The sequence below is a fragment of the Condylura cristata genome, unplaced genomic scaffold, assembly GCF_000260355.1.
Source record: "Condylura cristata isolate star-nosed mole 26May11 unplaced genomic scaffold, ConCri1.0 scaffold00006, whole genome shotgun sequence".
Lineage (NCBI taxonomy): Eukaryota > Metazoa > Chordata > Mammalia > Eulipotyphla > Talpidae > Condylura > Condylura cristata.
The window spans coordinates 2,845,219-2,867,560 of NW_004567107.1; the positions used below are offsets into that span (position 1 = coordinate 2,845,219).

General features: G+C 62.2%; 1 protein-coding gene across 1 annotated transcript in view; it reads right to left on the minus strand.

Annotated features, from left to right (window-relative positions):
* ABL1 (ABL proto-oncogene 1, non-receptor tyrosine kinase) overlaps positions 1-22,323 on the minus strand; it is a 31,617-nt gene extending 9,294 nt beyond the window's left edge. Inside the window, exons 1-6 of the mRNA XM_004677879.2 lie at positions 22,217-22,323; positions 11,461-11,634; positions 10,634-10,929; positions 5,383-5,655; positions 1,065-1,149; positions 396-573 (exon numbers count right to left, since the gene is read on the minus strand). Of these exons, the coding sequence (XP_004677936.1) occupies positions 396-573; positions 1,065-1,149; positions 5,383-5,655; positions 10,634-10,929; positions 11,461-11,634; positions 22,217-22,295 (1,085 nt within the window). The 5' untranslated portion in view covers positions 22,296-22,323. The remainder of the gene's footprint in view (positions 1-395; positions 574-1,064; positions 1,150-5,382; positions 5,656-10,633; positions 10,930-11,460; positions 11,635-22,216) is intronic.
* Between the last annotated feature and the right edge of the window lie 19 nt (positions 22,324-22,342).

The following is a 22,342-nucleotide window of genomic DNA, read 5'->3' on the forward strand; positions in this document are numbered from 1 at the left end:
GCTGCTGCCCAGCTAGGGAGAAGGGGGCCGCCCAGCTAGGAAGAAGGGGGCCCCCCAGCCCGAACATGGCCCTCGCTGCTGCCCAGCTGGGGGGGCCCCCCAGCCCGGACATGGCCCTGACTGCTGCCCAGCTTGGGGGGGGCCCGGCCTAGACACGGCCCTGGCTGCTGCCCGGCTGGGGGGTGGCAGGATGCAGGGGGAGAGCAAGCTGCAATTAGGCGGAACTTGCGCGGACTTCACTTACTATCCCACTCGATGCAAAATGGTCCTGAGGCGGAGCATTTCCTACCCCGGGTCGGAGCCGGCTGGGCCAGTGCCGCCGTGGGCCCAGCCGGCTCCCCGGGAACTGCGCCGGCCGTGTCCCGAGGCCCCGCGGGCTCCGCCCGGGCGCCTACCTGTGGATGAAGTTTTTCTTCTCCAGGTACTCCATGGCGGACGAGATCTGAGTGGCCATGTACAGCAGCACCACCGCGGTCACCTCCTGCCGGTTGCACTCGCGCAGGTAGTCCAGCAGGTTCCCGTAGGTCATGAACTCGGTGATTATGTAGAAGGGGGGCTCCCGGGTGCAGACCCCTGCCAGCGAGACGCAGGGGGCTTCAGCGCGGCGCCACCCGTGACGACCAGAGAGCCCTGGCCCTGACGAAAGGGCTTCTGGAGCGAGCCCCACGGCCGGGCGCCCGGCCGGCCCCCAACACCGTGCGAGGGGCCGGCGAGGTGCCCCTCTCCGCTCCAGCCGTGAGCTAGGTCTGGCCGGGCCGGGAGGTTCCCACGGAGTTCAGGGGCAGCGGCCAGGCTCCCACCACGTGGCAAAGTCGCTGCTGGCTGACGCCAAATGGCCGTTTCTGCTCACAGGCCCGTGAAGGCACCCCGAAAACCCCAACTTTCAGAGGCCGAACTGAGCTCTTCACGGGAGGGCTTCTGGGTGTCACCTCAAAATGAAAGGCTCTGCCCAGGTTGCGCCCGCCCGTGCGGCACGAACGGCATCAGAGCGGAGGCCAGCCGGCCGCTCCCGACCACCCCGAGGGCCCCCGAGAACCCGGGCTCTGCTCGGGGCGCTGCCTCACCCAGGAGCTGCACCAGGTTAGGGTGCTTGATCTCCTTCATCACTGCTGCTTCTTTCAAGAACTCTTCCACCTCCATGGTGTCCTCCTGCAGAAAGTAAGGGAGGGAGCGAATTCACTTGAGCAAGGCAAGGCGTGCCTGCGTGGTTGACACATCAGGACAGTCCCCGCCGCGCTTCCGACCGGGCTCTGCTCTCCACGGGCCCAGCGGCCGCCCAGTGCACGACGCCCTCCCCTGGGGCTGGGCGGGGGGTTTGGGGCAGCACGTTAGAGCGGTGAGAGCAGAGAGGGCACTTCCGCCCCTGCCTTGGTGGGGTTCACTTCCACCCCTCCCTTGGTGGGGTTCACTTCCGCCCCTGCCTTGGTGGGGTTCACTTCCGCCCCTCCCTTGGTGGGGTTCGTGGGCCAGGGTGGGGGGAGGCACACAATGTCACGAATGTGGGTCCAGTTTCCAATGGACCCTAAAATGCTTCACATGGAGAGAAAGCACCTGAAGGGTCTGCGAAGTGCCAGGTTTTGGGGCGCCACCCCGCCGCCAGCCTGCGGCCTGGTGGGCTCCTAAGGAGGCAACCGCCACTGCCTCAGGGCGATCGCTCAGCTCCAAAATAACCCTCCGCACAGCCCGCAGCCCCGCCTGCACCACGTCCCGCACGTCTCGGCAGGCTCACAGCGCCTCACCCGGGGCACAAAGGTGCCCGCGACGACCCAGAGCCAGCGGGGTGACAGTTCCACACCTCCTCACACACCTGTCGCGGTTCCAGCCTGGGCGCTGGGTGCCAGGACACACCGCAGCCGCTGCCGCGCGGACGCCGAGCCCTGCACAGGCTGAGACCGCCGCCCGGGCACTGGCCATTGAGCCCCACGTGGGCGCGGGGGGCGGCGTGTCTGTTGGCCACGAGAGTCGGCCGCCGAGGCAGAGACACCCCGCCAAGCCCCCGCGTGGAGCCTGAGTTCCCTGGCCAGGCCTGTGTCGGGGCGCACCTGGGGCAGGCGCACAGGGCCTGGGGCCACCCACCGGCCCACGGCCTCGGGGCTCTGCCCCGCGCACCGCAGCGTGAAGGGCACGTGAGTGCCAGCCATCACTGAGCTCGCTGCCAGGCCGGAGCTCTGAAACTGTTTATTCTCTTCCAAAAGGGCGAGCTGCTCTTGTCAAGCTGGGAGGAGCTGGGGGGCGAGAGCTCGTTCCTGCTGGCGGCCCGCAGCCCCTGGGCTCTTCTGAGTCCTCTCTGCTCCTTGACATCGCAGCAGACGGGTTTCTGGAGGGGGCTCTGCTTTACTGGGGTGACTCGCCAAGGTCAGGCAGGAGTGCGCGCCGGCTGGGGGGGCAACGCCACTCAAGCCAGGGTTGGGGTGCGAAAGAGACCGCTTGGCTGGAGTGTCAAAGCTCCTGCACACGAGGCTGCCCAGACGAGCAGACGGTTCTTCTCACAGTCCCACACCACAAACCGCACAGCGCAGTATCTTCAGAAATACTCACGCACTCTTTTAATTCTCAAAGGACCATGCTCTAGATCTTGAAAACAAACACACGCAGAAGGAACACCGTGGGCCTCTCTACACACACAACTAAGTCTCCTTTTCTTTCTCTTACAGAAAAAAGATCAGTGTGAGCTTGTCTCCCCCTGCTGGAATCAGACCTGCCTCTGCTTAAAAAGAAACGTTTAAAAGATGCACACAGAGCTGAGCCAGACAGAGGTGCAGGGGTGGAGAGAGACGGGGTGGGGGCGGAACAGGCAGGTGGCGGGCAGGAGCGGTCTGCTGCGGCCTGGGGGTCCCTCCCTGGCCAGGACCCGCTTCCACTTAATGTAAACTGCCTGCCGCGGCCACTTACTAGATAACTGGAGACAACCTGGCGCTGCCCCGATAAGCTCCTTTACTTTTACTTTAGAACATTCCAGCATCTTCTGAAGCGGAGTCCTCCGGGTATGCGGAGGCCGCGTGCAGGAGCTGGGGCTCCCGGCCTCGCCTGGGGCAGGTGGCGCCCCTCAGCACGGCCAGCCCCTCGCTCCTGTCTGTGCAGCGCCAGAAGGAGAGACCGGCCGCTTGCCCCAGGGCAGCTCAGCAGCAGGCCCCACTGCGGGGCGCCCCTTTACCAGGAGGGCCGGCCCTGCTCCCGGGGAGCCCGCGGACAGTGTCGGCGCGCCACGCGGCCAGTTCCCAAGCGGCTTTGTCCTTTCTGCCGGCAGGCCGCTCCCCAAGAGCAGCTCCCCATCGGCTGCCGCCTCAGGGCTGCCCCCCGCTGTGCCCACTCAGCTCTCACATGTCCTTGTGGTTCTTCAGCCAAGTGCCAAGCGGAGCGCCGCCTCCCTCCCGCCTGGGCCAGATCGGCTCGCTGGAAAACACACCCCGCGGGGCTAGCGGTGGCCCCCAAAGCACGGGGGAGTCGGAGACGCACCAGCGCAGAGACGGCCCCGACACCCCTAGAGAGCCCACCGCAGAGGAGGGCACGGGCACCACCCCCGCCCCCGCCCCCGCACAGCCAGAGCACTCGGTCAAACGCTTCTTGGGAAGGAGAAAACAGAACCAAATCCAAATGCACGTTGGTGAGGGCGCACGCGCGTGGGCGGCCCAGGGGACCCACGGAGGGGACCACCAGGTGCTGTCCCCACAGACGCAGCTTCCCGGCCGCAGTGCTCAGAGCAGAGGACACAGCACACGGTGCCACCCCGCGTGCAGGCTCTTTCTGGAAGGTCACGAAAACCACGGTCGGGGACACCGCGTGCACCGCCTGCCCATAACTCAGGCAGAGACTTGGGCCCAACGGTAAAGCCTTAACAGCCTCAAGGTCATTTCCTTCAGTGGTGACTCTGCCAGTTATGGGCCTAAATGCCACCAGGGGGTCACCAGCGGCCTCTCCCGCTCTGCCACTCACAGAAGGGCCTTCACGGCAGCTGCACAAACACCCACTTACACGCTTCCGCAGCCAGCTCATCTGAGGCTCAGGCTTCTCTTGCCTGCGAGACGCCGTTCCAGGGCGACCTGCTCATCACGCACCGCGCAGGGAAGGCCGAGAGCGGGGCTGCTGGCGGCCGTCAAACGCACGCCTGTGGCTGGCGCTCAGGGGCCCTCGGGGCCAGCTGCAGTCGCCTCCTCCCCGTCTGAGGGTGTAAGCCCAGGGCTGCCTGCAGGCGCCCCCCTGAGCCCAGGTTGGGGGGGGGGCTTGTGCCCCTGCGGCGGAGACATGGCCGCGCTATGGGGCCGACGCTAAGCCCTGGCGCAGGCTGGCGGGAGCCTGGTACAGAGAGGCGCTGGGAGAGAAGCGCTGACAGCTGGGGCAAAGAGCCCCAGCGCCACACGGCTGCAGTCTCTGGCCGAGGTGAAGCGCTCTGGCTAACTCACCTCACATCCCAGGGACCGAGAAACAGAGGGGCCACGAGAAATGCTACTTAAGCAAACACTTCGTTGTGTTAAACGCCCTCGCCTGTGGGACAGCCGGCTGAGGAAGGCGGCCTGCCCCAGCACACTGGCCTGCCTGGGAGGGAGACTTGACCCCCGAGGCCAGTGTTTGGCACCAGACAAAACCTGGACCTGATGGGAAACCAGTGGGGATTACAATCGAGATGGAAAAAAAAATGTGCAAAATGATGTAAAAATAAACTTTGTAAAAAAAAACAAAAAAAACCTGGACCTGAGCCCTGGGGCACATGTGCACGCCTGACTCCTTTTTTCTGTGGAGGGTGCTTCCGTTCTCTTTCTTTTCTAAAAGTGACAAGAGGGGGCTCCCTCTCCGCTGAGCGGCACACGTGGCGGTATCGCAGGCCAACGCCAGGGGGCGCTCCCGCCACAGGCAGCCCGCAGAGGTGGCCAAGGCCATCTCCTGTCCTGGCACCCTGAGGATCTCAAAGAACCTCAACAGGGAAAGCCCCCCGGAAGCCACGGAAGCCACGAAGGCCCTCAGCTGAGAGGGTGCACGAGCCAGGAAGGGGCGTGGGGGTGCCCCGGGCCCCGCCCTGCCTTTCCTCGGAGCCCTGCCCCTTCCGTCCCAAGGTGGCTCCTGTGAGGAACCCCGAGCCCCGAGTCCCCTGCCAGCCACAGCCGCCCCGGGCCTGGCCTCCACCTCCTCGCGCGCGAGCAGCCTTCTGCGCTCGCTTTCCCTCAGCACGCAGACTGCAGAAGTGACCGAACCACCACACAGCGGGAGCGGCAGCCCACAGCGTGAAGAGTTGCCACGGAAAGGGCTTGGCCTCCCAAACGACTCCCACGGCGAGCACTGCTCGCGGGCACGCCGAGGTGCGGGGCGGCCGCCTGGACGCGGAGGCCACGGCGGCAGAGCAGGAGCCGCGAGCGGGCAGCGGGCAGCGGGCAGGGGCGCTGGGCCTACCTTCAAGGTCTTCACGGCCACCGTCAGGCTGTACTTCTTCCACACGCCCTCGTACACCTCCCCGTACTGGCCTCCTCCCAGCTTGTGCTTCATGGTGATGTCCGTGCGCTCCATCTCCCACTTGTCGTAGTTGGGGGACACGCCGTAGACCGTGGGCTTGTTGCGCTTGGGGGCTGGGTAGTGGAGGGTGGTGATGAGCCCGTCGGCCACGGTGGAATGGTGGTGCACCAGCTCGGCCAGCGTGTTGAAGCGGCTCTCTGAGGACACGTAGAGCTGAGGACAAAAGGAGGCTCAGCCCACAGGAGGGCACAGGCTGGCCGCAAGGCGGGGCACGGCAGGCTCAGCGCCCCGCAGCCCGCGTGCCCAGGAAAGCGCTCGCTGGGCCTTCTCTGTGCGGGCGGCAGCCGCCTTCTGGAGCAGCAGTGACTGCCCGGGGCTTGGCGCTGCCGAGCCCTCCCTCGAGCCCCTCCTCGGAGCGCCGCCCCTCCGTCCCAGTCTGGCTCCTGCGAGGAGCCCCGAACCCCGAGTCCCCTGCCAGCCACAGCCGCCGCCCCCCGGGCCTGGCCCTGCACTCGCCCAAGCTCTCGGCCCAGCTCCCGCTCACCTCTCAGGCCAACACACCCCCACAGAGCACCCCAGCCCCTGCCCCAGAGGCGGCGCCCCGCGGTCTGCCCGTGACTGCGGCCTCACTGCAGACCCAGCTTCGCCAGGGCAGCGCCCTCAGCCACGCGGCCCTGAGACGCGCAAGGACACCCCTCTTTGGTATGATCTGGCAGGTTACATTTTGGGCCCGGGGACGCTATTGCCGTTAATTAACCCGAGAGGCCCCAGGCCCCCAGAACAGCCTACCAGACCACACCAAATGGGCAGCTCCGCGGTAGAGAGCGGAACTGCTGGCTATCTCAGCTGTATCCCAGGGGCAGGACCAGAGAACGGGCTCACAAGAGGCACCCGCTGCGCCGCTGTTCACTCATGAAGTGTTAGCTGACTGCACAACAGTCACTTCAGTACGGTGCTAGCACAGTACCTACAACGTGGAACGAACCAGAACAGTGATCGGAGGCCAAAGTCACGAAATAAGACAAAATCTCCTTTGCGTCCCCGCTGCCTTGACGTGAGCTGCTGGAAGCACCAGAGGCCCGACCTGAAGTCCCAGTGCCTACACGGCGCCCCGCCGCAGAGGGGTGCCCCCCACACAGCTGCACGCCTCCGTCGCGGCTAAGGGGTTCAGGCACGAGTGCGGGGCTCGCAGCTGAGCCCCACTGCGGCTGGAGGCCTGCTCGGGCACCCCCCTGCCCCCTGGGTCGGACTCAGCTGAGATGGATGGGTTGGAAGGAGCAGGTGACAGAAAGCAAGAACGTGGCCACAGACAGCTCTCTCCTCTCGTTTGTTTCAGCGATGTGGGGAGGACGTGGCCTCACCAAAGACAAGGCCACACCGTGACGGGCCAGGTCCCCTGGGCCGGGCCAGCACACACCTGGATGGGCGTGCTCACCTGAGCGCCGAGGGAGGGGTAGGTGAGATCGCACCAGGATTCGCCCTGAGACGTGCGCAGGCTGCGCAGACGTGGGCAGGACGGGCACCAGGCACCTTAGCACCTCAGAAGCGGGAAGCGGCAGCTGGAAGCTCACGCGGGCCGGGCACCACTGCCCTCTGCACGCTGGCATCCTCAGGTGACACAGTATTTTCAAGAAAACAGTAACAAAGCACCAGCTGACTTCCTCTACAACTGTGAAGAGGGTGACGAGGGCTCATTAACAAGATTTTCTCTTTGCTTGGGGTTGTGACATAAGCAAGTTTTTAAAAATTAGGCAGCTGATGGCAAATTCTGGCTTAGATGACAGGGACTCCAAAACTTCTGGTAGCGTTCTACTAAAATAGCATCTAAACAAGCCGCGGGTTGTCCAACAGGCTGGAGCTTTGCAAGGCAGTGCCCGTGTGTGGCAGAGTCTTTGGGGGACCCTCCCCTGCACTTCAGAGCCCCGAGGAGAAGCCTCCAAGGGAACTGCTGCCTGTGGTGCTCAGCCCTGCAAGGGCAGAGCGAGTGGGGGCAGTGGGCAGCAACCCCCGAGCCCCCCACCCAGTGCAGTGCCCACACACCCAGACTCAGCAGCTTGTGAAGGCCGAGGCATGCGAGTCTGCGGGTGGCAGGCGCCCTTGGCCCCCCAGGGGCAGCTCAGCTGATGGCGCGCCCGAACAGTGTCCAGAAGGCCTGCCTGCAATGGGAGCCCCCAGCTGTGGAGCTCAGGGGGAGAGCAGGGGTGCAGGGTGAGGTCTCTGGGCCCAGGCTCAGCACCTACTGCCCACCCACCCGAGAGCCCCGCCCTCGCCCCGCCCACCCGAGAGCCCCGCCCTCGCCCCGCCCACCCGAGAGCCCCGCCCTCGCCCCGCCCACCCGAGAGCCTCTGTGTGCAGATGGCGCCCCAGCCCTTCACATAGATCGTCCTTGGCTCCGTGACTTTCCACAGGATCCCCGGCTTCAGCGTTAGGGAGGTTTTGCAGAATGGACAGACTATCCTTTTCAATTATTAATTTACGGACTCTGACTCGGGTCATTTTTCAACATAAATTTACATAACTGACACTTATGAAATATTAAAACGCTCCCCTCCAGTGCCGCGCCGTCTTCTGACGTCATGTCTGGGTCGATGTGGGTCAGCGCGGGCCTGACCGGCTCCGGTGCGCTGACTAATGTTTGCCGGGCGCCCGCGGGCCGGAGCAGAAGTACGGCGAGCACGCTGGGCAGCGGCCATCAGGCTGGCACCGACACGCACACTGGTGCTGGCCGGCCTGCCAGCTGCCCATCTCACGGCAGGAGTGACCGGCCGAGTGGGACGCCAGAGGCTTCCCGACGGCCAGACTCTGTTAGCAGGCCCCGGACGGCACTCCTCCACCTGCCTGCTGGGGAGCCCCACCTCAGGCCCTGCACAGGCTGCTGCCCTGCCCGAGAGGGTCCCCCACCCGCAGGGCGCAGCCCTGAGTAAGGCGCTGGGTCTGCAGGGCAGGGCAGGGCCACCATGCGCCCGCCAGCACCTCTGCCGAGCGTGGCCCAGGCGCCGCCCCTGCGGCCCTGAACCTGACGCCTCAGAGCCCTGCCAGACACGTCACCCGGCAGCTCGCTGCGGAGCAAGGGGGGGACGGCCCGGGGCCCGAGGGACTCGACGGCGGCGCCCCCCACAAGGGAGTCAGGTGTACACACAAGTGACCAAGCAACTGAGCGCGGCTAGCGGGGTGGTGGCCAAGGCCAGTCCCTACTTCTGCAGGGAGCAGAGGGCCCAAGCTCGGAGAGCATCAGACCGACAATCGAATCCCAGGGCCGCGAGGGTCTTCGAGGCGGGCTAGCGGCCACGGCCACGGCCGCAACTGGCGTTGCCGTTCTGCGGGTGCCGGGCCACTTGGCTCCGGCCCTCAGCGCGTGGTCCTGGGCTGACTGACCAGCCGGAGGCTCAGGCGCAGGAAGGGAGAGGTCAGTCAGGCAAGAGGAATCCCCTGGGCCGTGGAGAACCTTGCAAAGACAGTTGTTTTCTAAAGATTCGCTAATTTGAAAGAAAGAATCAAATTTCACTAACCCCACTGTCCCTCCAACAAGTCTTCGATTTTCCCCCTTAGAAATCCACGAAGGCCGCCTCAAAGCCCCGCACCGTGAGGGGCAGCTCGACGCCCGGCTGCAGGGACACCCTCTGAGCACCGCCCCCTGGGCTGGCTCCCCCACGCGCGGCCTCAGGGTCTGCCCCCCACCCTGCCTCGGTGCCCAGACAGCTGAGGGGGGAGTCGGTGCCCGGGAGGCGGGACACGGTACCTTCCTGGGGTTAGCGGGTGAGACCCCCAGGGGCAGGGACAAGGCTCCCCCAGCGGGGCTCCCAGCCCGCCGGCACGCACACCCCAGCTTGAGGGCGAGCCGCTCCTCCAGGCGCCAGCGCCGCACGGCCCAGGCCTCCGAGGGGCCAGCGCGCTGCCCGCCGTAGCTCGCCTGCCTGCATCTGTCCCAGGTGCTGATCAAACTGCTCCGGGGAAAAGCAGCCCTCACGCCGCTCCGTGCGCCCCCGAAGGCCGTCTCTGCTCACAGGCCCCGGGCCGCGCAGTCTGCGTGCGAGCACGGCGCGGGCAGCAGCACGGCCCTGCAGGCCCACGGCGCTCGGTGGCGGGAACAGGACGGGGCCAGGCAGCATTAGGACGTGGGGATGCAGCCAAGCCCGCGAGTGCGCGCCTGCACGCCCCTGACGGCCCGGCCGCAGGCCCTGCGCACTTTGACAGGAGCTGACACTCGGTCTTGGGCTTGCATGGGAACAGCCCAGCGGGTGAGGACGGCAGATTAGGGACCCGAAGCCACACTGACCCGGGGCGGACTGGAAGTGCAAAGCGAGGGCCACCGGGCGCCCTCGTAAAGGACGCTCGCGCGGGGCAGTGTAGAGCTGGCCAGGGGCGCAAGGTGCGGAAGTGTGTGGGCTCCGTGGCCCCCGCAGGCGCGGCCACTACGAAGCGGCTGGCGTCACACCGCCATCTTTTGAGACACAGGTTAGACACAAAACATCAGCACGCACTGCAGCGGAGAGGGGCGAGGTGGCGTCCCCACCGGGGCTCCGGAAGGCGGGAGTCCCCGCCGGCAGACTGCCGTCCTGCGGGACACCTCAGACCCGCCAGCGAGGCGGCCAGCAGGAGGCAGCACGAGAGGGCCCAAGCAGCCGCCTCTTCGGCCCACGCGCACACGTCGGTGGCCGGCGCCCCATTTTTCTCAGTAGTTCTTTTTGTTCTTTCTCTGTTTCAGCACAGAGCGCGCCAGGCGCGCCTTAAACATACGAAACCCAGCTCCACCCTGCGCACAGCCTCGCAGCCTGTCCCCGGCCGCCGTGTTGCCGCAGAGCCCGGGCTCTGGCCTGGGCACGTGACCCCGTGGCCCCCGTGTCGCCGACGCGGAAGTGCAGCTCGTTCCCAGCCACACACGAGGGGGACGCGTGTGCACATGTGCGCAGAGCCGCGGCTCCAGGAGGGCCGGGAGGCGGCCTCTAAACACCGGCCAGAGGTGGAGCCCGACCGAGCGCGGCGTCCACAGCCCAGCAGACGCTCCACTGGCGCAACCGGCGGGCGGTGGCAGGCTCCAGGCAGACCCAGAGCCGCCCGCTGGGCGCGAGGCGGGCGAGGGCCCGAGTGGGTCTCCCAGCCAGCAAGTGACGCCTGCCGCCCACTCAGCTTCCTCACACACCGGGCAGAGCTTCCCGGCAGCGCGGTGAGCCCAGCCGCGGCGCGGGCCTACCTTGCCGTCGGACGCGGTGTTGATCCTGTAGTGGTACACCCGGCCCTCGTAGCGCAGCGAGATGGACCGCTGGCCGGGGCTGCTCTCGCTCTCGCGCACCAGGAAGCTGCCGTTGATGCCGCTGCTCAGCAGGTACTCGGCGGCGTTGCGGGACACCGGCCCGTGGTACCAGGAGTGCTTCTCCAGGCTGTTGACCGGCGTGATGTAGTTGCTGGGGACCCAGCCTTGGCCATTTTTGGTTTGCGCTTCACACCACTCTCCATTGTGATTGTAGCCTAAGACCCGGAGCTTTTCACCTTGGGAACAAACCAGCACAGCAATCAGGCACCTCGACTTCAACGGCGGCTTCGCGCTCCGGCGTCCATCCTGGCATCTCCCCTGGGGTCTCCGAGGCGCAGATACCTATTTCGCTTACACAAGCCCCCAAACGCACCCACTACAAGTGTGTGAAAACGGAGGCGCGGTGCGGCGGTGGTCCCGGGCGGCACTGAACGCTCGGGCAGCCCAGAGCTCCGCTCCCAAGCCTGGCACGTGCGCGCCAGTCAGCACACGGGAGATGCTCAGCGACTTAGGAGAGTGTTTGGCGCAGACGTCATGCTCTACTCAGGGCCGGGGAGTCAGTGCTGCTGAGGACCGGCGCGGGACCGCTTCTCCTTGATTAAGGCCGTGACTCTCTTCTAGGAAGGCTGCACTGTTTTGTTTTGTCGTAGGGGTGACGTGTCCACGCTCCCAAGGCTCAGTCTGCCCTTCCAGTAGGCAGAGCGGAGGCCAGTGGCCGCCTCCCCCGCTCCCGTCTCTCCACCCCGCGGCTGCCCGCGGCTGCTTACCTTTAGTTATGCTTAGAGTGTTGTCCCCACTGGCCACAAAATCATACAGCGCAACGAAAAGGTTGGGGTCATTTTCACTGGGACCAGCGAGAAGGTTTTCCTTGGAGTTCCATCGAGCCGCCTCGCTCAGACCCTGGGGCTCGAAGTCGGACGCCACTGGCCTCTGCAGGGCTTCTGGAAGAGGAAGAGGCAAGAAGGGGGGATTTATTTTTATGATCAGCAGCAAAAACGTCTGTTTCAACATCATATATGCCTGATTTGTTCCATTTCTTAACATGTGTGTACACAGTATAAGATGGGTGGTTCAAAGTCTTTTAACCAGTTCTTTTCCAAATCTTGCTAAAAAAAAAAAGTACTCACACTCCAAAGTGGTAGCTACTATTCCCAAGTAATTTAAGCTTTTAAAATTCATTAATTCAAAATTAACTCAGGGCCTTCCTGGTGGCCTGGGTGTTAAAGACTCAGCACTGGCAAGCTGTCACCAGCCACTGTGGCCTCGAGTGGATCCCCGGCCCGGGAGTGACCCCCAGGGCCGCTCCTGTCCCCTGCTGCTCCCCTCAGAGGTGGATTTCAGTCCATCTGCCTGTTCTGCTCCCCGCTCCGTCTCTGGTGGATCCTCTCACTGCCACCCAACACCTCTGGCCTGTACCCCAGTTTTTCTCCCACATAAAAAAATAGATCTTAAAAAAAATTTAACCCAGTTAAAAATAGTCTGTCTCCCTATGTCTTGTATATTGTTCATTTATAATATGAAAGTCTGCTGCTTAGAGCATTAAAATATATCAAAATTAATACCAAGTGGTACAAGAGGGTGTAGAATGACAAACATTTTCTGTCCACTCTTCTCTACCGACAGAGGCGAGGGCCATTTTCTCCAGCCTCACCACCGCCTGCCAGGACCAGCTCTCCCCTACAACCCCACCCAGCGCTCACCTGCCGGCAACCTTCGAGTCCTCAGCCTCAGACCTACACCTTTATTTCTAGCTCTCCCTGCTAGAGACAGGATCTCTCCACTGTTTACAATCATGAAAACAGGGACACTTCAGAAGAGAAGTCAGCGGACACGGAGACACCCGGCGAGCCGTCCTGAAAACGCATCTGTGTCCCCTCCTGGGCCCCAGCCTCAGGGTCACACGCACGCGCCTCTGGCAGGGCCGCCGCACAGGAAATTAAACCCAAGCCAGGGATACAGAAATGCTTTTCTTCTCACATGCCATCTGACCTCTTCTATCAAACATCCTGCAGCATCTGGGTTTGATCAAAGTTACATAACCGGGGAAGGGGCCTGTAAAACACCTGGAATAAGCAGAAGGCAGATACTGGCCCAGGGTGACTGGCCATCCCAAGTGTGGGTTACGGGACCGTCTCCAACGTGGAGACAGGCGCTGGGAGCGTCAAAAGAGGGGACAGCGGGGCCTCTGTCAGGAAGGAACGGGCCTCCTACTGCTTTTTTGATTCAACAGGACGTCAGGAAATCCAAGGCAGGCTCTCGATTTTCCTCTCCAGTTCTTGCTTCATTCCACAGATTAATGGCCAAAGCCCAACGGGAAGTATTGCTCATGCATGCCTCTGGGTCAAGACTCCACAGCGGAGCCACAGCCCAACGCCGAACCTTCCAGTCAATTCCCAGTCCAGACTGATGTCAAACTTGACTCATGGCGCATGCACGCCAAGTGCCTGGCTTCATTTCACAGCGTGCTCGGCTCTGCAAACTTAAAATGCTCACAGCTTACCAGGCCGGAGCCGCAGAGGGAGCCGAGTCGCCCAGGCTCACCAGCCGGAGGTCAGGCCCTGAAGCAGCCCGCGGGTCTCACTCAAGAAGATACTCAGAATGCCGGCCCTCCTCTGCTCTCCCAGAGGATCTGCTGGCTACTGCCAAGTCTCCGAAACGAGATCTTAGCGTCTGCTCTTACTCCTGTTCCTGCAGCAACCCTTCTGAGTCTCATTTTCAATGACTATGAGAGTTGTATTTACAGAAGCGCTGTTCCTGCAGCAACCCTTCTGAGTCTCATTTTCAATGACTATGAGAGTTGTATTTACAGAAGCGCTCCATCCCATTTCAAACCCTTTTGTTGTTTCATGAGCAGTGAATGAAAGGTTTCCACCACCACCAAATCCCAGAAGAGTCATTCATTAGTCAGCTGAGGCCAAGACTGGGACACCTGACGCTTTCCGGCCCCCCGGCCCCCAAAGACCTGCGGGCTCCCGCTGAGGACATCGGCGCGTCCGTCTGAAGAGGCAGAAAGAACAACGCGCAAAACGCCCTGGCTCTGTGTGAAACAAACCTGCCTGGATGGTATTCTAAGAAAATGTCTGGGTTTTTAAACTGCAACGTAAACATCATTTTATGTAAAAACATCCATTTCTGGACCCTCCCTGGTGTCACAGCAGGTCAGAGCGCAGCACTAAGAAGCTAAGGCCACTTCAGTGTGAGTTTGATCCCCGCCCCGGGGTGACCCCCATGGCGCGGCAGACTCACCTGACCCGCCCGCTGCTCCCCTCAGCAGTGGACCTCGTCAGTCTGCCTGTTCTGCTCCCCATGTTGTCTCTGGTGAATCCTCTCACCTCACCTCTCGCCTGTACCCCAGTTCTGTATGCATACATATTTTTTTTTAAAAATCCATTGCTTCAGTGAGTCACCGGCCCAAAGTGTTTATGCAATATATCCCGACATGGTCTGGGGTCTGGACTGCCAGGGCCGCTGCTGCTGCTGCACTCCGCTGGCCGAGCAGAGGAGGGCTGGGACGCCAGGGGGCCACTTTGGTCCCGGGGGAGGGAGCCTCCCTGCCGGCAGACACCGGGAGCCGCCCCCTCTGGCTGGCCGGGGCAGCCAAGCAGCAGCCCATGCCGCCCAGGGCTGCCCGCTGGGGGCAGCAGTGGGACCCCATTACCGCCCCTCTCTCGTTAACATTCAGTGACCTAAAGCGTGCTGCTTTATTCTTATTTCCTTTGTGGGCCTGCACTATTCTCCTGCAGTTCAAGGAGCCTCTGTGATTTAAAAATCGTCTACACAGATCCTGCATAAAAGGGTAAAGACGTCGTGTTTTATTTCGCGCTCCGTTCCAACTGATGAGGTCATGTGCAGGCCGTTCTCCAGCCAGTTGGGAACAGTCTCATACGACTTTTTATAATATGAGCTCAGAGGAAAAGTATTATTTCCCACAATGTGAACTTGACGAAAGTCATTTTCATCTGCATTCTACATGCGCCTTTTGCAATTTACACTCTTGCTCAGCGCGGTAAAAACTATTTAAAAGCACGTTTAGCTAAATCCAGCCTTGGCATTCTGCTCATTCTCAACAAAACTTTCCCTGCACCCCAGAACACTGTGCCAGCTGCTGGTGAGCCAGGGCGCGGGGCAAGGTGGTGACGACACAGAGAACAACCTTGTGGGACAAACAGAATTAATGAGAGTGTATGTGGCAGAAGTCGAAGAAGGTAAGAGCTGGAGAAAGTCACGAGAAGATACAGGTGGAGACCCAGGGGTCGTGGAGGGGCAGACTCACCGGGGGGTGAAGCCCAACAGCGACCGTGCCCAGCAAAGGAAGCAGGGGACAGGAGCGAGGGTCTCAGAGCCAGCCTGACGAGCCGCGGCCCACGGGCCCACTGCGGCCCAGCGCACACAGCCGACGCCGCCCTCCATCAGGGCGCGAAAAACCAAAGGGCAGTCTCTCTCCCCTCCTAGGGCTGCCGTCAAGGGGCTGCAGCTGCCGGAAATGGAGCTCGCACCCCCTTCGACGCCCCAGGAGCTCCCCCACACGCCCACGCTTCGGCCTTCGCCCTCCGACCTCGCTCTGCCCACGTCTGGCCTGTCCGCGCCCCCTGTGCAGCCGCTCCACCCACCCCCACGCTGCCCTCAGAGGGTCTTCTTGAATGCACGGTGGGCAGTCAGTCTCTGCCAAATCCCTGCGGAGGGCTGCGGGCCCAGAGGCACGGGAGGCGGCCTGCCTGTCCACCAGCAGCGTCGCTGGGGCAGAGCAAGGCACAGAGCTTCCTGCCGCCCAGAGCCACACCTGGCCGACCTGGCAGCCTCAGAACCTGGCTGGAGGTGAGGCCGCCTCCGTGGGGAGAAGGCCCAGAGGCCCCCAGGGTCAGCTCTAGAGGTCAGCCCCGCTCCCCATCCTTTCCCTTCCAGCCTCCCCAAACTTCCCGCCTGCCCTCCCTGTGGACCTGACCCATGCCACCTGGACCCCTGGAGGCCTCCCCAGCCTCCTCCTCCTGGCCGCTCTGCCTCCAGTAAACCTGCCTGCACTGCCCTCCTCCGCCTGCCCTGCCCCCGTCAGGGCTGTTCCTCCGAGGTCCCCCCTCCACAGGAACTGCTGCCCGGGGCACCGTGCTGGCCGTGGGCAAACAGCCCTGTTCACGCCTCAGCCCAACACGCTAGAAACGGGAACACTCGCTTCTGAGCCTCACAGCAGCCCTCAGCGGCGTGGGCCTGCAGCGCTGTCCAGGGGTGAAGCGCAGGCTGTGTGAGGGCCAGACGCAGGTGTGCAGAACCCTTGGGACAGGCACGCGCTGCTCCTCTCGGGCCAGCCCCGGCCCAGCCCCGCTCCGATGGAACTGGGATGAACTGGGATGCAGGGCCCGGCCTGGCGTGCGAAGCGGCAGGCGTGCCCGGAGGGCGCCCCCAGCCGCCACGCCTGGACAGGACCAGGGAAGTGACACAGTGCAGGTGACAAGCGAATGGGACTGGACGGGAAGCCACCGCGAAAGAGGAATGCAGCAATTTTCTCTGTCTTATGGAACGTGAGCCGTCGCCCAGATCTACCCGACGCACGCGACAGTAGCTGCTCTTTAAAGGAAGCTGCGCTGGTCACGGTGCTGACTGCCCCCACCGCGCAGCACAGCGGGGCTGGCAGCCTCCACCACTGTCGGGGGCAGGCACCCCCCGCCCAGGCCCCGGGGCCCCTTTCCTCTGTCTTAGGTTCTCTGCAGCAGACTGCACATCTTGCAGCCGTAAGGGTCTGCACACACGCACATCACGTTTCCTGGCTCCCTTCAAGCGTCACCGTGAGCCTGGGCCACCAGGCCGGGCCCGAAGTCAGGGCAGGCGTCTCCCCAGAAGGCGTCTCGGGTCTCTCAGCTGTCACCATTGTGGGGGGCAAAGGGGTGATTGGCTCTAACAAGCGATGGCTGATGTTACTGACGGCCCATCTACCGTCTAGAAGTATCGGCGAGCCGTGGTCTCGGCTAGACCTCGGGACCGGCGCCCGTAAGGGTCAGCCCCCAGGCCAGGTACGGTAAGAAGGCTGACGTGCACCAACGGACATGGCAGGAAGCGGGCAACACCTCGCGCTCAGCGGGCCTGGCCGAGCGCCAGCTCCGGGCCAGCCATCCGCGCCTCGGAAGCCCCCAGCCCAGCTCAGCAGACTGTCGTCCTGGCGTGTGGGGCTGGGGCTGCTCATGGACTCTCGTCCAGTCCAGCCCCTCACCCAGGCCCCTCTGTGCTGTCCCGTGTGGCCCTGCGGTTCCCGCTTCCCCTCCGGACCTTCCCCGGCTCCCTCCATCTGGCCACCTCCCTCTCCTGGTTCCCCCAGCCTCCCTGGACAGAGACATTTTGCTGGACACCAAGCCGGAGAGGCCCTCCCCTGACAGTGTCCCCATCCACCTGGCTCCCTTCTGCTCCTCCAGCTCCGGCTGCTTCCTCGGCCTCCTTCACCACGGACAGCAGAAGAGCCGCGATGTGGGTCGAGGAGAAAGACTCGACGGCAATTTCTGAGCGGGCCCACTCTCACTAAGGGCAAAACAATACTCTCCAAAGAAAGTCCAGTGAGCTCTTTCTCTTTCCTTCTTTCTAAGGGCTTCCGAAGACCCCTTTACTAGGCCAGGAATCAAGACGGATCGCTGTTAAAGGTGGCTGATGACTACAAGGGGCTTGTACACGCTACGCCACCGTGCAGGTTAAATTGTTCCATTAGAAAACTAACCCGGCTCTCCCTAGTGGCACAGCGGGTTAAAGCACAGCACTGAGAATCTAAAGCCGCTTCCGCATGAGTTCGATTCCCACCTGCCCCGGAGGTGACCACATGGCGTGGCAGACCTCTCCTGACCCGCCCGCTGCTCCCCTCAGCAGTGGACTTCGTCCATCTGTCTGTTCTGCTCCCCACTCTGTCTCTGGTGAAGTCTTTCGCCACCCTGAGTCTCTGGCCTGTACCCCAGTTCTGTATGCACAAATAAATAAATCTTAAAAAAAAAGAAAAAGAAAAAGAAAAAGAAAAAAGAAAACTAACCCAAGAATTTATTTTGTATTTCGATCCACCACTGCAGAGGAAAAGTTAAATTCTTTCATTGGCCCATTTGAGTTTTAGTTCTTGATTTTAACTTAGTTCTATAATAAATTTATGTTTCATAGTTGCTGTATTTTTTTAAAAGATTTATTTATTTAAGCCTTGAGAACTGGGGTACAGGCCAGAGGTGCAGGACGGTGAGAGGATTCACCAGAGACAGAGTGGGGAGCAGAACAGGCAGATTGATGAAGTGCACTGCTGAGGGGGGCAGCAGGGGACAAGAGAGGTCTGCCGCGCCGTGTGGGTCACTCCCTGCCCGGGGATCGACCTCGAGCTGAAGCGGCTGTGGCCGGCTTCATAGCGCTGCGCTTTAACCCGCTGCGCCACCAGGGCGGCGCTGTACTTAAATAGTCCCGTTTAGTGGGGCTAGACGCGGGGGCGCACTCCAGGGCTGGACACCAGGCCCCGGCACGGGCCACGCCCCGCATGACCAAGCCTGTCGGCCATGCGGAGGATGCCCCAGCCCGCCTCTCCCAGCCTCGGCCCCACTGGCCCACAGCAGGCACAGGCACTGCGCCCCAGCTGTGACGCGCCATCCTGCCGCGCTCTTTAAAAATCTACCCACTGGTGTTTTTTCCTGTTTCTATTTCAGATCCGTGATCACACTGGCAAAATTCCAACTAGTCTTTACAATAAGGTAGCGGGCAGTATGAGGTTTTCAGCATTCACATGTTGGGACTGCGGATACACTGCCTCTGGAGAGAAATAAAATGTCCACCATGAGCCACTGGGAGACTTTCCTCCACAATTAAAATAGTCACCACGGGAATAAGAGAGGTCAGAAGAAGGGAAGATGCATTTCGCTTAACACCAAGCACAGGAAGTTTTCATTCTATGCTACCAGAGTTGGAAACAAAATGTTTGAGAAAACAAGAAAAGTTAGGGTGGGTTCAGCTCAATCCCATCGCTTCGGCCCCTGGAGAAGTGGGCAGCGCCAACGTTCTAGACCGCTAAGTACTTGCTTAAAATCACAGCAGGCGGGCCCTCCCTGTGGCGCAGCGGCTTAGACGCCGCACTGCAGGCTGGCCGCAGCCGCCTCACTGCGAGTTTGATCCCCGGACTCGGAGCTGACCCCCGGGGCGCGGCAGACCTCTCCTGTCTCCCCTTCGCTCCCCTCAGCAGTGCACTTCATCGATCTGCCTGTTCTGCTCCCCGCTGTCTCTGGTGAATCCTCTCACTGTGCCTGCACCCCAGTAAACAAATCTTAAAAAAAAAAAAAAAAGTCATAGCAGTTCATGTATGTGGGCTTCTTGCTCTGTGCTAAACTCTCAACTCAGAGAGGCCACTTGAGTCTCGCTCTGGAACTGACAGCCCAGGACTCAGAGCAAGCCACGGCAGCCGCGGGGCAGGGCACTCAGGTGGTCACACCTCAGGTTGGAAGGCCCCCAGCAACATCCTTGGGGCAGAAGCCGGGCTCAGGGGCAGCTCCCAGCGCTGCCTGGGGGTGAAGAGTCACTGAGCACTTGGCTTCAGACTTTCACCCAAGTCACCTCGTGGTTCCTCAACACGGTCTTCTGAGGGGCACGCAGATGTGGGCTCTGTCTTAGAGACGAGGAAACAAAAGCTGGGATCAGCTGGGCTCTCCTGACTGCGAGCTCTCAAGTATTTCCAGCCAAAGTGCATCGGGCCTGACTCGCGTCCACCAGCTGCTGGCTCACGGCGAGCGGGGCAGGGGAGGACAGGCACCCCGGACCCACCCACCCCCGTCTCCAGTGCCCTGGGTAACAAGGTCAGGCCTTGCCAGGCCACAGGAAGTGCCCCTGGTTTCCTGCCACTGGGCTGGGGAGCACGGGGTGCCCTCAGAAGAGGACTCAGAAAGTGGACATTCCTCTGAAGCTCGCACGCTGAACGTGTGTCTGTCTGGCTGGCACCACTGACAGCATTTGCCAGAAAGTTCACTGCTGAAATGCAGCCTTCAAAGACAGGCCCCTCAAGTAAATTCCTAAAGCTCACGAGCTCATCTCACAGACATGGTGTTCGCGTCCTGGGACAAACTAACTGCCCGCGTGCGTCACCCACACTGCGTGCACTCGCAAGCTCGCTCTCACACACAGGCACGCAGACCCGGGAAGGTGAGGGCAGGCCGAGTTCAGGGGCCGGTGTTCACGATGTCTCTGGGCCTCAGGGAGGAAAGGGAACCGGAAGCCCGGTGTTCGAAGTGGACCAAGGCCACAAAGCTGGCGGTGGTCACGGGCTGAGAGGCGGCTGCACACCACATCAGGGCGGAGCGCCCGACTCAGAAGCTGCCGCGGCTCCTGCGCCCGACACTTCCCCAAGGGCCCACGGCCTCCTGAGTGAGACGGAATTGCTTTCCACTAACTCGCTGCCTTCTAGATTCTTTTGGCATGCACAGATACACTCGTGACGATGTTTGCCATCACCTGGCTTCCAGAGAAAGAAAACTGCCTTCTTCGGCGCTGTGGCTCTGAGCGGAACGTCCCCCACGGGGCTCCGAGGCGGGCAGGCTGCAAGGCCCAGCGAGGCTGGGAGGGGCCTTTCTGGCGGGTGGCTGGGGCTCAAATCCCAGCACCCCCTTGCCGCAGACAATGTCACTCGGTGCCTCGGGCTCCTTCACCAGCGGCATTAGCCACTCCGCTACGGGAAACGAGCAACTCCGGCGCGGGGCCGCCCGACGGTCTTGCTCGGAGCCGGCGACAGGCGGCCCTGGGCCAGCGAGGCACAGTTGACCCTTCCGAGACAGAAGAACGGAAATTCTGACTGGACCCAGTTCTCTCTGTGACCTGAGCAGCCTGGGCCCCAAGTGGGTGTCAATAAACTCTGATTGATTGATTTAGGATGTCAGAAAAGCAGAAAGGCTGGATTGCCTGGCCAGATGTCGCAACTGCTTTCCCCTAGAGACCGAGAGCACAGCCAACGTTTGAAGGAACCATCACTGGGCTAAAGACAGCGCTAACTTCTCGGCGTCTCTCAGCTAACTTCTCTCAACACAAGGAATCCGCTAATGACACGAAACAGAGAAAGGAGGAGGGAGGACTCCAGGGAGACACCTGCCTGACGCTGCCTGACCCAGCTGGGGGTGCAGCTGGGGGTCGGCACTGGCTCAAGGCCAGCTGGCAAGACACTGCGGTGCCCCTCCCCCGACAATAACTAAACCAGCCAGGTACAAGCACTAATCTCCAGTTTGTCCCCCAGAATTTTCCCCCAGAACACAAAACCCTGTCACAGCTTCGCAGTGACCTAAACACGCCTCCAGCCTGGGCACAAAAGTCCATTCATCCACTCAGCACAAAATGGAGATGCTAACGCCTAACACTAACCCCTCAGATGGAAACAGCTCGGCCGCGGGCCTCGAGGAAAAGAGCTGAGGTGTTAACTGAAGCGAGTTTTGGCTGCTCAGATGCCGACTTTCAGGGCAAATAAACCATCTCTCCCTGCTGCCAAGGGGGGGTGCCAGGGAGGGAGGGGTGGCACAGACCCCTCCCGCAGCAAGACGACAAACAGGGCTTGCCGCTGTCACCGGTGTTGTGTGAGCGGCACTGGGGACTCCGGGTGGGGCCTCAGGTCAAAGATAGGGAAGAGACGACGGTGGGAGGAAGAGAAAAAGGCGCTGAACCACGAGCGAGGCCCTGCTGACTTCTCCACGGCTCGCTCTCTGCCAGGAGCCCTTGCTCTAGGCCAAGCCCCGCTCTCCGGATTCCAGAAGAACACCAGGCACCTGCACCCGCCCACACCTGGGCCCCCAGGGCCCTCAGGCCTCCCGATGAGGGCAGCAACCGGCCTCCAGGCCCACATCGGCCCAACCTCAGATCCATCTCGGAGCTAGGAAGAGGACCCCTCGTCCTCAATTTGATTTGTTTTTCTTCAGTTGTCCCCTTATTAGGACAAAACACGAAGGACAAGTAACGAGCAGCGCGCAGGACTGGAGCTGAAGGGCCCCCCCCCAGGCCTCGCCAGGGGCTCCCCAGGCCCCACTCCGGCCTGCTCCCAGGTCACGCAAAGGCCGACTCAGAATCAGGGTTTCTTTTCTCTCGCAAAAGGGAATCCCTCAGAATCCCTCAGGCCAGGCCCGACCTCCGGGCGGCAGATGAGATGGTGGAGGGCTGAGATCTGCCAGGGCTCCATAAATGGCAGGGCCAACGCCTTTGTGCGGCCGCTTAACAGAAACCCGCTTCGGGCCTTTTGGACACACAGTTCCCCAGAAGGGTGGAAACTGCAGCGCGTGGGCTCACCAGGCCCTGCAGGCCCGCCAAGCGCTGGCCTTCAAAACTTTCTTGGGGCCACCCCAGGGTGGGGGCCGCGACGAGACATAAGCACAGCCGACTTGGGTTCCCGGTGGATGGGGAGGCGAAGGGGAGGAAAAGGGGGCCCCCTGCCCTCTTCACCCCCTGGGGCGGTGGGGGAGGGTGCAGGCAGGAAGGGGGCAGAAGCAGGAGGGGGCAGACGCCCCGCCAGGCCCCGGAAGGCCGGGAAGGCCCGGGAGGCCGTGGGCGCGGCGGGCAGGCGCTCACCTTCCAGGTAGCAGCTGGAGGACGAGGAGAGCCCCTTCTTGGATTTGCAGCCCACCAACTTCAGGCAGATCTCCAACATTTTCGCGCGCCGCGGCGTCGGGCCGGCGCCCCCGCTCGCCCCGCGGC